Here is a 14,372-nt window from a genome sequence, read left to right on the forward strand (position 1 = left end):
CCAAGAGTACCACCTCGAGTTAAGCGCTCTAGTTGACAAGGAAAATAATTATTTTTCCTGAAAAGGAAAGAGACTCAATGACCAGTCATTCTTCTGTGACCAAACACAACTTTTGTAGGAGACCCTCGTAGAGTTTCACTCTCTAGTTGAAAAGGAGAATAAGTATTTCACCTTAAAAGGGAAGAAAAAGTTATCTCTCACGCTCCTGTGAACGATCATAAGCCTCCTACTTTTCCAGCAGACCCCTTTCGAGTTTCACTGCCTAGTTGACAAGGAAAATAATTATTTCTCCTGAAAAGGGAAAAAAGTCTCATTCATTCATAAATGAAAAAAAAGTTTTTTATTTTCTGTCAAGGGAATAGAGATATGTGAAGGTATTTTTTATAAAAGATTTTAAAAAATCTGTATTTTATAATATTCATAAAAAAACTTTTTTTTAAAAGTGATACAAAATATTTACTATGTTGTCTCCTCGAGCTTTTAACTTTTGTAAAGTTTCATAAAATCAGAATTTTCTGTAATTGAAAACGTTTCCTTAGGAGACATATCATTAAGTACTACTTCTGCATATTAAGTTTTGTAATAATTAGAACTGTTTTTCTATTTCAGCAGCCATAGTTACACCTTGTCAGAAAACCGTATCAAACAAAGATCATTATTCAACCGTAAACTTGGACGTCAGGGACCGTATTGCCACTCTAAATAACGGATTAATTAAAATAACTTTTAACAGTGATGCCACTGTTTATTCTTTATATCGAAATTGCGAGAACCTAGTAGAGAATGCAGCTCCTCATTCGTCATTTAAGCTCGACTGGCATAATGGTACTTATGGAAGATTTTTCCCTTCTTCTCTTAAAGTCTTGGAAAAATCTGAAAAGCGTGTTCATATTATGTATTTGCAAGACGTGCCAGGATTTCTCAAGTACGAATATCACATCATAATGGAAAAGGGAATCAGTGGTATTTATAACTATGTGAAAGTCACAAATAATAAAGATCAGCCGCTAACATTTGGTGAAACGCGTACCGTTTATCGATTTAATCCCAGAACCATGAACCAGGCCACCAATAGTGTACAGCAGGGAATTTTACCAAATAATGATGAGTTGATGAATTTAAGGCTAGTTCAGGACACTACATGGCAACTTGCTGATAGTACTTACTATACGAAGTACGATTATGCCGGGTATATTCGAAACTCACCATACGTAGGAGTATTTAAAAATGGATATGGTGCTTGGTTGATTTCTGCCAGTCGCGAATACCACTCTGGTGGTCCTCTGAAACAAGATCTTCTGGTTCATCAGGATGCTCTGATATCCAACTATATGATCGGAGACCATTTCGGTACACCAGCTGTTACTGCTCCAGTAGCATGGTCAAAGATTTATGGTCCCTGGTTGCTTTACGTCAATGAGGGAACGGATGATGAGATGAAAGCAGATGCAATTTGTCAGAGTAAAGTGGAAGAGAAGCTGTGGCCTTATAATTGGATGAATGAAACTGGTTATCCACTAAAAAGAGGTAAGCTGAGAGGACGGATTGCCAGTCCTGTTCGAAGCATGGTTGTGCTTTCATCTTCCTTAACAGAAGAGTTTGACCGACAAACGCTGGGCTTTTCTTACTCTACTGAAACGAACGTAAATGGTGACTTTAAACTTAATCGTATCAGGCCTGGAATATATAAGTTAACGACATATCCCATAGAAGGTTATGGAATTGGTTTCCAGTCAGAAAAACTAATAAATATTACTCAAGGAAAGAACAGAGTCACCGTGGATTTATCGGTTCCCACGGAAGTAAAGTGGTCTATTGGAGAAACAAACAGGCGATCAGACTCATATCAATATAGTAATGAAGAACGAAATTATATTTGGCATACGTTGTCACCAGCGGATCTAGAATTCGAGATTGGAAAAAGCGACATCCATACAGACTGGTATTATGCACAAACGAAACCGGGAACTTGGATTATCAAGTATAACGATTATCCCAATGGGAAAAATAGAGTTTTACGAATCGGTATTGCAGCTGCGAGCAATGACAAAGGATCTACTATTTTGGAAGTAGGTGTTAATGATAATTTAATGACCGAATTCAAATATAAAAATGATAAATCTATTTATCGGAGTGCACTGCAAAGTGGAAATTTTCATGCCAACAACATAATAATACCTAGCAATCTCGTGGCAGAAGGTGATAATCTTATAAGCTTAACGATCCGTCATGGATCTATTATGTATGATAGTATCAATCTCTCAGACAAATAGTATTAAGGAAGCTGGAATTATTTATCGACAGCCCTAATCAGAAAACAGAATGGGCTCGATTGGACGCAAACTTAGATCAAGTTTAACTTCATTGTGTTTCTAGTAAAAATAAATTTTTATTATACAAATTTGATAATATCGGGCAATATCGAAACTCATAAGGCTGAACCAAATTTAATTGAGAGGTGCCTGCACATGATAATTTCAGATAGATTATTGTTTCGGGCACTCCATGAAATTGTTTAGACCACATTTAAAATGATCGCCTGGACCCTTTTGAAAAATGTCAATTTTTTAGCTTTAAGAATAAGGTTAGCAGCAGTGAGCAGCATTAAACCTACTGTATCGGGTACTTCTGGATTTCGTATTTTGCAGTGGCCGTAAAAGATAGAGATAATGATAAATTAATGATAATGTAATGAATGAATTCCATTATAAAAATGATCTTTCTATTTATCGAAGTGCGTCACATAAGAATAGAGGACAATCTCGTAATTGAAGGAGATAATGTTATAAGCTGATCGATTAGTCAAGGATGTAAGAGATTACGTCTTACATAATCTGATTTGGTTAAGAATATAATCATTGCGATTACCATTTCAGATTTAATTACGCATCCGAAAAGAAAAGAAGATGTATTTCTACATTTGTTTAGAGTAAACAGCTTTTGTCTTTGGATCCAAATCAATTTCTATTGCTGGCATTATTTATCAACTGCCCAACACAAAAATAAATTGGGTTTGATCGATTGCAAACATGCTAATTATATTGCGGTAATCTTATTAGTATATAATATATCTTTATATGTTCTGTTTTATAAGTGTAATCTTACTAAATTCTTAATCTCATAATCTTACTCTTACTAATTGCTTACAATTTTTGAAGTTGTGACAAATATTTATCATGCGGGTCAGTTGAAATTTTTAGATTTTATTTGGATTGTCGAAATTTTTTGACTGTCTCTTTAATTGCATTAAATAAATTTTTGCCTGCTCTTATAAGGACTTAACTTTTTACGCCCTTTCAAATAATTGAAATCACTCTAAGAGAAAAAAAAGGAATAAATATATTTCCTTTATTTAATTAAAAAAAAAACAAATATTTACGAAATTCACTAGAAAAATAGAAAATACATTCAGAAAATTTCGGCAAAAATAATGTTATTTTGTAATGTTATTGGACTCATTTAAATGTAGTAATCAGATGAACTTCATAAAATGTTCAGTTTTTTTATACCCTGTCGATATTTTGTGGAAATGCACCTTTGAAATGAGCCCAAGAATGTTTGGAAATGTCCATTATTTCAAATTTTTAGGAGTAAGGAAACAGGGGATAATTTAAAAAACTGACATCTAATATAGTCTTCCATGTATTTTCCCGAAATCCAGAAAGGTATAATCTGTAAAGTACATCATCAAAAACGTCCCTGTAACCGTTACGAAATATATAGAATTTTCATAATAAGGCAGTAAGCGAGAACTTTTGGTGCAGTAAAAATACATGCAAGCAATTTTATTGTTTTAAAACCTTCATTTGGGTATCCTAAAGAATATACTAATATCTATACATCTTCAGATGTAGAGATAAACCGTGTTACTATAACTATGAATCGTGTAACTGTAAAAACCGGTGCACTATTTAAAATCTATGTACGGCGAGGTATCAAAAATATAGAAAATTTATGAGGTTTTTTTTTATTCCTACAAAATATTTCATCATTTTGAAATCTTATTCATTTGAGCAGCTGTCATGATTGAGAACAAGTCTCAAGAAATGGCTTTTTAACAATATTCCGTGTAGAATAATTCTAATCGAAAAAGGTTGCAAAGTTAAAAAGGATAATATATAATCGAAGAGAAAAAAAGAGCAAAAAATATTAATTAACAGTGGGGTAGTTTTTACGGAACGTATTATATATCATCAGCGAGCAAAAAATGTGCAAAATAATATTAAATAACAGTGTTTTCTAAGTTTTATTATTTTGTAATGCTTTTTTGATGCATATATATGTTCTGCTCCATACTTTCACTTGAAAGGGTAGTTTTTGGGAAAAACTACAATGAGATGAAAATTGTTAAGTGTCATGTAATTAATTTGGAGTTCTAAATCATTTTCACATGGTTCAAGGTGGTTTTCCAACTTCTAAAACGATTTTGGTCACGAGGTGTGGGTATGTATGACTTAGGGGTAGTTTTTGAAGAACGTATTATATACAATCGGAGAACAAAAAAGAGCAAAAAAACATTAATTAACAATGTTTTCAAAGTTTTATTATTTTTAATGCGTTTTTCATATACATATATGTTCTGCTGCATATTTTTACGTGGAAGGGTAGTTTTAAGAGAAATTATAAGGAGAGGGAAACTTTTAAGTGTCATGTAAATGATTTGCAGTTCTAAATCATTTTCACATTGTTCAAGGTGGTTTTCCAACTTTTCAAACGTTTTTGGTCAGAAGGGGTAGTTATGTATGACTTAGGGGTAGTTTTTGGGAACGTATTATATATAATCGGAGAGAAAAAATGGAGCAAAAAAGTATCAACTAATAGTGTTTTCTAAGTTTTAATATTTTAAATGCTTTTTTCATACAGATATATGTTCTGCTGCATACTTTCACGTGGAAGGGTAGTTTTAAGGAAAACTATAATGAGAGAGAAATTTGCAAGTGTCATGTAAATAATTTGGAGTTCTAAATTATTTTTATATTGTTCAAGGTGATCCTTTAACTTTTAAAACGTTTTTGGTCCCGATAGATAGGTATGTACGACTTAGGGGCAGTTCTTACGAAACGTATTATATATCATCGGCGAGCAAAAAAAGAGCAAAAAAATATTAATTAACAGTGTTTTCTAACTAAGTTTTAATATTTTTAATGCTTTTTTCATACACATATATGTTCTGCTGCATAATTTCACGTGGAAGGGTAGTTTTAAGGGAAATTGTAATGAGAGGGAAATTTGGAAGTGTCATGTAAATAATTTGGAGTTCTAAATCATTTTTACATTGTTTAAGGTGGTTTTACAACTTTTAAAACGTTTTTTGTCAGGAGGGGTGGGTATGTATGACTTAGGGGTAGTTTTTCGGAACGTATTATATATAATCGGAGAGCAAAAAAGTATTAATTAACAGTGTTTTCCAAGGTTTAATATTTTTAATGCTTTTTCATACATATAAATGTTCTGCTGCATACTTTCACGTGGAAGGGTACTTTTAAGGAAAATTATAATGAAAGGGAAATTTGCAAGTGTCATGTAATTAATTTAAAGTTCTAAATCATCTTCACATTGTTCAAGGTGGTTTTCCAACACTTAAAACGTTTTTGGTCACAAGGTGTAGGTATGTATGACTTAGGGGTAGTTTTTGTGGAACGTATTATATTTAATCAGACAGCAAAAACAGAAAAAAAATCTATACTAATCGTTCATCTCATTGTAATAATTTTTAGTGAGTTTTCGTAAATGGCGGTGCTGAGTGGACAACCTGCTAGCGTAGCCACCATTTTCTCCAAAGTTTAAAGATCAACAAAAACTTTTTTAGCATAAAATTAGCAAAAAAAAAGGAAAAAAATATGGCGTAGTTTATTTTTCAATTTGCCTTGGTGGCGGCGCTGAGTGGACGGAACAGTTAACAAACGGACATTAAAGCACTACCTTATTTTGTGCGGAATTTCTCTAAGTGGATTTAGCAGTAATTTAAGAGGATGCGTTTACTAGGAAACGGAATAAGTATAGAATTTTCTTCTTAAGAGGATTTAAGGGGATCTTAAACAGACATTAAAACATTAAATTATTTTGTGCGAAATTTTTCTATGTGGATATAAGAGTAACTTAAGAGGCTGCGTTTACTGGAAAAATGAATAAGCATATAATCTAAAGGGATCTTATACAGACATTAAAACACTAAAGTTTGTTACGGAATTTCTATAAGGATATATAATAAGTATTTAAAAGGACTGCATTTGCTGAAAATTCGAGTGAGTACAACATTTTATTTCTGAAGGGATCTAAAAGGAACTTAAGTGCTTTTACCTATAGAAAGATTTCATTGATGGAATGGAGGCAACCAGCGGGATGCCACGCAAGCGTAAATTCATCACTTGAAAATATTTCAAAAAATATACTCTATTTTCTCCTTCCTCCGAGCGGTTATGTTCTGTAAATGTTACATAACAAAAAGAGAATATTTGTACATAACATTGTTAAAATTGTGTGCCATAACGATTACAAAACATGAAGGTCACAATGTTCTCTAACGCTCTTACTGTAAGGATACGTAACAGTTCTGGAATTCTGTAATGTAACTAATATAGAACAGAGTAATAGAACTGTTATGTCACTATAATATTAAATTTATTCCAGGAACGTAACATAAAGGTCAAAGTGTCTTGTAACGCTGTTACTGTGAGGATATGCAACAGTTCTGGAATTCCGTAATGTAACTAAAATAGAACAGAGTGGTAGAAGTGTTACGTCAATAGAATCTGACACCTGTTACAGAAATTGAACATTAAGGGCACACTATTCTGTAACGATCTTAGACTAGTTTTGGGCTGACGATCGGGCGCAGTAAGTTACTTGAACTGGATGATAGAATACGCAGACAACAGGGAAAAATATCGTTTAAAGGCGGGCCAACCGGCAATAAAATATTTTATTTTATAACATTTTATTTTTCAATTTGAACCTTACAATTTTCTAATCTACCTTTTCATAAAATGTCTGAAATCCAGAAATAATAAATATATAGTCCTGAAGGATCCTGGCTCGTTCAACAAAAAAACAGTGCCGAGATTTCATAACGAACATTCAAGCGGTTCGATAACGCAATTGGCTAAGGCATCGGCTAGGCATATACGGAGTAGGTAGTTTAGGAAGGATTCGATTTTCCAGCGTTTGTAATTTTTTAACGAGTTTAAGCGTAAGATTATATGTGTAAGGTACTGTGTGTGAAATTAAGTTATTTAAACTATGAACTAATTGCAGCAATAATACAACTTTTTTTTGTCACATATCAAGTACACATTACATCCACATAGAAACCTCATAGGAACCTTTAATCCTCCCAGTAATCGAGGACAAAAAATTCTTATCTCTTCTTATAAGAACCTTGTACAACCCCAGAAGATCCCGAATCAGATACATTAAAAAGCATTTCAGATATACATTACATACACATAGAAACTTCATAGAAACCTGTTAAACTCCCAGTAAGCGAGTAAAAAAACCCTTTGCTTACTTTTGAGTCCCTATAGAATTCACTTCTAAACATCATAAGATACACAGTATATTCTCGTTCAAGCATCAAACAAAACCTTCTTTTCAAAACGATAGAAAACCTTAAATTCCTTAATCTATAGGGATTATAAGAACATTTTAAGAAAAATGTTTAGCAGGCTTTATAAATATATTTAGAATATTTTCTCCAAAAAGTCGCATACAGTGATGTCAATATGTGTCAACTATGCTAACCTTTCTGATGGCTAAAATTTTTACCTATCCTAACAAGACCGTGATTCCGTGAAATATTTTAATCATTCTTTGATTCTATTATATTAATTTTTAGTTAGCGAATTGTCTGACGTCAACAAAACCACTGAAAAATACTGGCATGCATTATGCGCAAAAGCGCTAACGGACCTCGCCTTTGCCCTTTTCAACTGTGCAAATCGGGACCATCTAAATCTTTTCCAATTTGAAATGCATAATATTGCACAACATATTCGACTCAGTACTGGCGAACTGAGGCCCTTCCGAGGTGATAGTCGCAACCACTCTCGCCCTGCCCGCCTTTGCGATTGCGTGGGCCAGGAGTTCTAGGAATATCGTAACCGCGGGTGACTAGAAACGGGTCTGTTGTAATTTTTAAAAGAAAATTTTTAAACATTTAGATTTGTTACATTTCAATAATTTAATTTAATGCTATAATGATAAGAGTGTAATTGCTTTTCCTATTTCTTTTATGGATTTTTCAGTTTTTTTACATATCAAAACAAATTTTTTCTACAGTTGATTATATCACAGAATTTTTTTTAATTCGCACATTACTCCGAAATTTTGACGAAATGGTCAAATACCCACATTCTGCAGCATGCATTGTTATCAATTTACGGTTTTAATTTATTAACGGTCCACTTTTAACAGTTCAGAAATTTACCTGCAACACATTTTAACTTTTCTTTTTTCTGTAATGTATTGGAATGTTACTTTACGTCTCGGAAAAAAACTTCCAATACATTTAATAGAAAGTTATACATATTTCTAGAGCATGCTTTATAGTCATAAATAATAGAAAATTATAAGATTACGTCGATTCGTCATGATATTTTTCGTCGGAATATTCCTATGTCTATAAATTAGGCTTAAGTCTCTTCATGGTTCCATCTTGATCACCGGGAATGAAAACGCAGAATGGATCATCGAATTGTGTTGATAGTTTACACCCTTTATATATTTACTTTCGGTAAGTCTAACTGAAATTAATAGCAAGATCTTACTTTCAGTGCGAAAAATGTATTATTTTATAATTTTATATTAATACTGAATATCCGGATTCACTATATATTTGAAATTAAGAAAGCTTAATATCTTATTAAGAAATTCATATTTTTTCTACTTTGCTGATAGTGAAAAAGTTCAGCAATAATTGAGTAAAGAAAACAAAGAGGTAATAGACAACATAAGTTCAACTGTTTACGCCCTTTGTTTACAAGATATTAAAGATTATGTAAATTTGTCCTTTTCAACTAAAGGTACTAGGTAAAGTCTTCTCTAAACCCCGCTATATAACAGCTGCACTCAATTTAAGGGGAATCTTTCCACAATAAATTTTCTCCGTGTAACGAATTATATTCAACAAAATTTGTTTCACGCAAAAATATGTTATATGCAGATTTATATTTGCATCTGAATCAGTACTTCTTCTACATTTATATGATGATATTAATTTTTTTTTTCATTAGTTGAAGCAGTATCTCAAAAAGAAACCAGCACAAGTCAGAATGATGATTTAGTCGACGAAGGTGGAACAAATGGCGTAAGTCAATCAAACAATTTTTGATTAAACCACATTATTAGTACCATAAATTTTCTTGGAAACTGGAACCAAAACGCTTTTACTAATCATTAATACATCTTTTACAGTTTGATTCGCTACACACTGACAAATCAGTAAATATAATTTACCTAGCTGCTACTCTAGTCAATGGATTGATAAACGTAACTTTTGATAGTAACGCCACTGTTTCTTGTTTATATAAAAATGGCAAGAACCTAGTCGAAAATGTGTCTACTGTTGCAACCTTTTATCTCGATTGGAATAATGGTACTTATGGAAGATTTTTCCCTTCTTCTCTTAAAGTCTTGGAAAAATCTGAAAAGCGTGTTCATGTTATGTAATTGCAAGACATGCCAGGATTTCTCAAGTACCAATATCACATCATAATGGAAAAGGGAATCAGTGGTATTTATAACTATGAGAAAGTCACAAATAATAAAGATCAGCCGCTAACATTTGGTGCAACGAGTACCGTTTATCGATTTAATCCCAGAACCATGAACCAGGCCACCAATAGTGTACAGCAGGGCATTTTATCAAATAATGATGAGTTGATGAATTCAAGGCTAGTTCAGGACACTACATGGCAACTTGCTGATAGTACTTACTATACGAAGTACGATTATGCCGGGTATATTCGAAATTCACCGTACGTTAGAGTATTTGGAAATGGGTGTGGTGCATGGTTGATTTCTGCTAGTCGGGAATACCACTCTGATTGTCCTCTAAAACAAGACCTTCTGGTTCATCAGGATGCTCTCATAGCCAACTATATGACTGAAGGCCATTTTGCTACACCAGCTGTGACTGCTCCAGTAGGATGGTCAAAGATTTATGGTCCCTGGCTGCTTTACTTCAATGAAGGAATGGATGATGAGATGAGAGCAGATGCAATTCGTCAGAGTAAAATGGAACAGGATCATTGGCCTTATAAGTGGATGAATGAAACTTGTTATCCACTAAAAAGAGGTGAGCTGAGAGGACAGATTGCTAGCCCTATTCGAAGCATGGTTGTGCTTTCATCTTCCTTAACAGAAGAGTTTGACCGACAAACGTTTGGATTTTCTTACCCTACTGAAACGAACGTAAATGGTGACTTTAAACCTAATCGTATCAGGCCTGGAACATATAAGTTAACGACATATCCCATAGAAGGTTATGGCATTGGTTTCCAGTCAGAAAAACTAATAAATATTACTCAAGGAAAGAACAGAGTCACCGTGGATTTATCGGTTCCCACGGAAGTAAAGTGGTCTATTGGAGAAACAAACAGGCGATCAGGCTCATATCAATATTGTAATGAAGAACGAAGTTATATCTGGCATACGTTGCCACCAGCGGATCTACAATTCGAGATTGGCAAATGCGAGATCCATACAGACTGGTATTATGCACAAACGAAACCGGGAGCTTGGACTATTAGGTACAAGGATTCTCTAAATGGCAAAAACAGAGTTTTACGAATTGGGATTGCAGCACCGAGCTATAATAAAGGATCTCCTATTTTGGCAGTGGATGTAAATGATAATTTAATCAATGAATTCCACTATAGAAACGATCAATCTATTTATCGCAGTGCACCGCAGAGTGGAAATTTTCATTCCGAAAACATAATAATACCGGGAGATCTCGTTACCGAAGGAGATAATCTCATAAGCTTAACGATTCGTCAAGGATCTGTTATGTATGATAGTATCAATCTCTCAGACAATCAGTTTTGAGGATTTTGCTCGCAATATTTTTTACTGCACCAATCCAAAAATAAATTGGGCCTAGATGGGATGCAAACTTAAATAAAGTTTAACATTATTGTAATAATTTTATAAAGAGTGTATATGTATTGGTATGTATTATAAGATGTGTTGTGTCATTAGTTGTTTTCACTTTATGGGAAAAAGAATCTTCGTGATGCAAACATGATACCTCTGGGCAATACCCTAAGCTCATAATGGGACTCATCGAAAATAATTGTACTGAAAAATAATTAAAAAAATAATATCTGATACACCTCAGAAGAATGAAATTAATTTTAAACAAATTTTCGGACGAGTTAAAAGTAAGTTAAAATATACACTTAATTTAAGTCGTATCACCGATACCATTTGCCATTTTCTACAAATAAATAGTTCATTTTTAAAAATTGTTTCGCAAATTATTCGCGAATAAGATAAATTTGCTTCTTTTAGATATTTAATTGTTTCTTTTACTTACAGTGCCTTATCATATTATTAGAATAATGCTAAAAAATTACAATGTTTACATTATTTTTGTCATTTAAGTGTTTTAGGTGTTCTTGGGTTTTTAAACAACTGGTTCGCTAGATTCGTGACTTATTGCGCACGTTTTTAGATGGGAATAAAGTAACCGTTTTCGACTGGTCTGGAAGATCTCCAGATATGAATCCCATCCAAAACGTTTTGGGACTGTATGAATCAGAAGTCAGTAGGCATGAATTTTCAACAAACCAAGAGCTAATTCGGATACTCAGTTACATTTGGGAACACATTTGCCCAGAGATAAAGAGAAAAATTGAAAACTGTATAAGCAGAATGCCTTGTCGAATTGAAGCTGTATTAACTGCTAAAAGTGGCTATACGAAATACTGATTCTAATTAAAAGTCGGTTTTTATTGTAGAAAAGCTTCAGCTTAATGTCGATAATAATTTTTTGAATAAGATTTATTATCTATAATATACATCTATAAAATATTACAAAAAAATTCCCCAATATTGTGTATCATATTCAAAATCATAAAAAACTAGTTTCGTAATTTTGGCCTAATAATCAGTATTTTGTATGGCAACATTTAGCATATTATACAGTTTCAATGCAACGAGGTATACTTTTTATACTGTTTTTAATTTTTCTCTTTCACTCTGGGCAATGTTCCCAAGTTCTCGATGACATTCCTATCTAGAGAATTTCCTGGTCAGTCGAGAAAGGTCATTTTTTCTCAGCTAAGAAGGTGCTAATTCACCTGGCGAATCTAGCGAACTCGGAGTTTAAAACATGAGTACGCTCAAAGTACTTACAATAAATTACACAAATAATATGAAACTGTAATTTTTTACCTCCGCCTCAATAATACGGCAAGGTATTTTACTTGCGCAAGTTGACTTGATGCCTTTTAAAATGAATTGGGTATTTTTTATATACCTTTGGAACCAAAAACTTCAGATCCTGGGAAATAGGCAATAAGATAAAGGAAACAAATTCTGCATTAACTAAAACGAAAATTTAAATTGTGAATTAAGTAAATTATATCATACACATTCTAAACTACAAGCGAAACTCGCGAAAACTCTGCTTTTCATTTTAATAGTCGCAAAGGTACATCTTCGGAAAATTGTTTCAAAAGCAAAAATTATCCAAACGAAAAGTGGGATGTCAGAATGCAGCTCCTCGTTTATCTGTTTCATCAATATCAATATTAGTTTTGCCGAAATATGAAATAGAAAGATTAAATATATTTTAATTGTTATATAATTTTATTTTATCAGTTAATATAGCTTAGATTATCAAGAGATTTTCTAAAGCCCGCTGGAAAAAGATTACGTATTCAAAAAAAATTTTCCAAACATTTTATCAAAGTGCATGGGTATTAAAAGGATTATATGTATCATAAATAAGGTAAGCTTAAGGATTTTCAGTGTTTAAATCATTCTAAATAACTGTTAAGTGCGTTTGCTTTATGGATGGAGGTAACGTAGTATGATTTAGAATCTTATGCTGCAGACAGTATATGAAAAAATCTACAAGATGGTCTTCTTATTATTTTATTAAAGTTGAAAATCTTATTTGATTTAATCGTGCTTTTATATTAAACTTCCTTACTTAACGTTGCCGATCTCTATAAACTGCTTTTAAATAATATACAACCAGAATAATTTCATATATTTTCACTAAGAAATTAGTAGTTTTCCAATATCGAGTTATTAAATATTTCGCCTAATCGCGTAAATAATTACTTACTAAACGTAATTGACCATTTCTCTTTAATAGAATTAGTAAAATTTTATTCGTAATTAGTTTCAATAATTGAGTCAATAATTATCTTGACGCTAGGGTCGGCGAAACGTGTTGAGCCCAGGCGGGTAGTTTTGCTGTCCGCGGGAATTTCATACGTAAAATACGTGAATTAGATATGAATTCAGAGACTTCAAGTGGGTATCTAGGGCTCTCGCCGCCCCTGCTTAACGCAGTTGATGCACATTATAATTCTGTGCTTATTTTAATAAAATTTTCTCAGATTCTAGTAAGCGCAAACATTTAAAAACGTCCTTACATCTTTATGACGTTGTTAAAACAATATGTATAGTGAGTGTGTCCTAAAAGTTGGACATCGACCGATATCGTAAACATCTTTAAATACATAATTTGAAGCCAATTCTTGCTCTTATTATATGTCCTCTAATACCTCTTACTTTTTGATAGCATTTCTATTGATTAAGGTTTACATTCATATATAGGATAAAAATGATCGAAAAATCCGACTTGTGCAAATGTATTATAAGTTTCGTTTTTCAAATCTACGTAAGGCAGGCCCATAGTGTCGGCCAGAATTGTTAGTCTAGTAAAAAAAAATCGTAATAAAAACACGCCTCTTTATTTCTTGTATATCCGAGCGATATTCATATCGATTGACTATTTTCAAGAAATACCCGAGTCGTAATTTACGCCCTACTTTGACGCTCCAAATGAAAGTATTGTCCCTACTTTGCGGCTGGTTATTCGACTAGCTCCTACGTAGTCACTCCTAAAGATATTTTCATCCTATTTTGCTTCTGTATAAGCATTAGCTCCTACATTGAAGGTCTTGCCTCTATATTCTTGAGTTTTACTTATGTCTTTTTTAACGCTCTTGAATTTTAAAGCACAAAATATATGGCGTCGTTGCCTCGACGCCTGCGCTTTTGGGACAGATACTTTGTTGTTTTTTCTAAAATTCCATCACCACAATTTGTGGAAGCAACAGTTTAATTGTTTTTAAATAATAAATATTAAAGTGATAATATCGAAATGGCTTGAAGAGGAAAGAAGTTTGCCC

The 14,372-nt window shown here is 32.9% G+C and overlaps 1 protein-coding gene across 1 annotated transcript; it reads left to right on the forward strand.

The window, feature by feature from the left end:
- The first annotated feature begins 9,675 nt into the window (after positions 1–9,675).
- Positions 9,676–11,046, forward strand: LOC117176595 (rhamnogalacturonate lyase-like). Its single transcript, XM_033366848.1, has one exon. The coding sequence runs from the start codon at positions 9,676–9,678 to the stop codon at positions 11,044–11,046; it is 1,371 nt and encodes a 456-aa protein (XP_033222739.1).
- Positions 11,047–14,372: the final 3,326 nt, after the last annotated feature.

The sequence above is a fragment of the Belonocnema kinseyi genome, chromosome 7, assembly GCF_010883055.1.
Source record: "Belonocnema kinseyi isolate 2016_QV_RU_SX_M_011 chromosome 7, B_treatae_v1, whole genome shotgun sequence".
Lineage (NCBI taxonomy): Eukaryota > Metazoa > Arthropoda > Insecta > Hymenoptera > Cynipidae > Belonocnema > Belonocnema kinseyi.